We start from the raw sequence: 2,259 nt of genomic DNA on the forward strand, positions 1-2,259 counted from the left end.
AGCAAGTCATCCAGATCACCAATGTAGACCCGGCAGCTGTCAAGCTCGTCCATGAATATGCGCAAGAGCTCCAGAACAGACGAATGCAAATGTTCTGGAACTTCATCCAACAGTTGAAACTGGGTGATGAGGAACCATCTTCCAACGAAACAGCACCCAGCGAAACAGCATCCAACGAGCCAGCTTCCAATGAGGCAGCCTCCAACGACGTGAACCACCAGGTTTCTACTGACTAGAAATATTTTTATCCTACTCGCTAATAAAGAATAAGCCGGCGAATGGTCTCGTTTCTTTTCTCAGCTAGCTGATTTATCTTATCAAATACACCCTTCCCAGTGATAGCACCTGCCTCGGGTTTCTGGACTGTGACCCATCCTACAGTTCCTCCCTCCCGACACGGCAGTGACCCGTTGCATTCTGAACTCGGTTCATCTTTATGAAACTCGGTTCCCTATGAAACTCGGTTCCCTATGAAACTCGGTTCCCTCCTTTCCCCCACCCGGAGGTGATTCAAGAATGAGATACGTTTGTTTGATGGGTAGAAATTAATTGACTTTCTTCTTAGTGAGTTTTGGGGTGATTGGAGAGGTTTTGGTTTTGGTATGTTTGTTGTAGAGCCAGGCTGAGCACGCGACGAAGGTCCAAATGAGTGAAGTGAGAATAAGTCGTCTTAAGGCGAGCACTCTTTTATTCATTTTGGAGACGATATCGATGGCATCGCTATAGTAGCCAAGAGCATTAATCAAAGCAGTAATTTCATTTCGTTCTAAACTTAATATTCGTTGATAACTAGGGTCACCAAGTGTCTTGGTGGCGACCTGTAATGCTGTTAATTTAACTTTACCATGGAGACGGCATTTCTCACAATCGATACAATCAAATATTCTAGAAATATTACTCATCTGTTGTAACGCAACTTCCTGCTTTCTCTCGAAAATTGGCATAGAGGAGAAACGAGGCTTCCCACTCGCAGTAGAAGCCAGTGTATAATCCACAAGCTGCTGTAACAATTGCTGTGTCTCCGCGTCTTCCGCGTCAGTATCGGTATAACAGCCACAATTGTTTATAATGGGATGCAAACGGGCAAGTGTCCGCAGGAGAATAGAAAAGTCCAAATACAAGTTATCTACCCACACGGGATTGATATTAACCCTCCACCTGTAGAGATCCAACGAGTACCGGTATCGACTGGGAATCTGCGTCTGATCCTGCGTCTGATCCTGCGTCTGATCTTGCCTCTGATCTTGCCTCTGATCTTGCCTCTGATCTTGCCTCTGATCTTGCCTCTGATCTTGCCTCTGATCTTGCCTCTGATCATAGTGGCTGGGTACAGTAAGAAGGGGATTTTGTGGGAACTTATACGGTCGGTTGTACTCGCTGGCCAGAACCATAATGACGGTTTGTAGTCCAGAAATCATTCGTTCGTATACGTCTTCTTCGCTGCAATCGGGTGCGTAAGTAGGGTCATCCAATCTAAACATTTCGTCTTTGGACCGAATACAATTGTCCTTGTAAATAAGCGACCAAATGTTACGTCCTTTGTAGTCGGTGAATCCGGGAGGATTGCTCGCTAGATCGACATAGGACGATCGCTTTGATGACACACCAGCCAGCTCATCCAAAAACTGGTTCTCAAATAAACCAACATCACCTGTTAACCCACTTCGAGGATCCGACCAAGGTGTTACATCCGACTCCACCGCAACAAAGTGCTCAACTGGCTTCTCCATCCATCGTTTCGGTATCTGGTCTTCCCCGCATTCACAAACAGCACATGAACCCTCGGGCGAACTGCATAAATTCTCACGAGCCCAAAAGGGACATTCTTGCTGTAAATCAACTTTGAACACGCGGAAAAAGACACGTTTCTTCAGTGCATCCAAATATCCCGATACCCCACGAGCCTCCCCACGGATCTCCTCACCCGTAGGAGCCAAAGGATGGAATTCCCCCTTCGGCTCATACGGACTCCATAAACCCATCCAACTTGGTGTCTTCTTCGCAAATGACGCCAACGCCTTCTCCACACTACGCAATAACAACAACGAAGCAGGCAACCTCACATCTTCAGCTACTGGTACAAATTCAAACAACCATACCAACGCGGTTATTACAACTGCAACATGAACCAGCTTATTCTTCAACAGCCGATGCATTCCAAAAAAATTTTTACACACCCAACCAAGTCAGAACACGAATCAAGTCAGAACACGAATCAAGTCAGAACACCAACCAAGCCAAGGCGCGAGCCAACCAAGG

At 46.3% G+C, this 2,259-nt stretch overlaps 1 protein-coding gene across 1 annotated transcript; it reads right to left on the minus strand.

Annotated features, from left to right (window-relative positions):
* Window positions 1-545: 545 nt before the first annotated feature.
* On the minus strand, window positions 546-2,156 carry GNI_020660 (putative endoplasmic reticulum oxidoreductin; the record flags this gene model as incomplete). The annotated part of the gene is made up of 1 exon (XM_011135983.1): window positions 546-2,156. One exon carries the CDS (start codon window positions 2,154-2,156, stop codon window positions 546-548), a length of 1,611 nt encoding a protein of 536 aa, XP_011134285.1.
* Window positions 2,157-2,259: the final 103 nt, after the last annotated feature.

Source organism: Gregarina niphandrodes (genome assembly GCF_000223845.1).
Source record: "Gregarina niphandrodes unplaced genomic scaffold scaffold00003, whole genome shotgun sequence".
Taxonomy (NCBI): Eukaryota; Apicomplexa; class Conoidasida; order Eugregarinorida; family Gregarinidae; genus Gregarina; species Gregarina niphandrodes.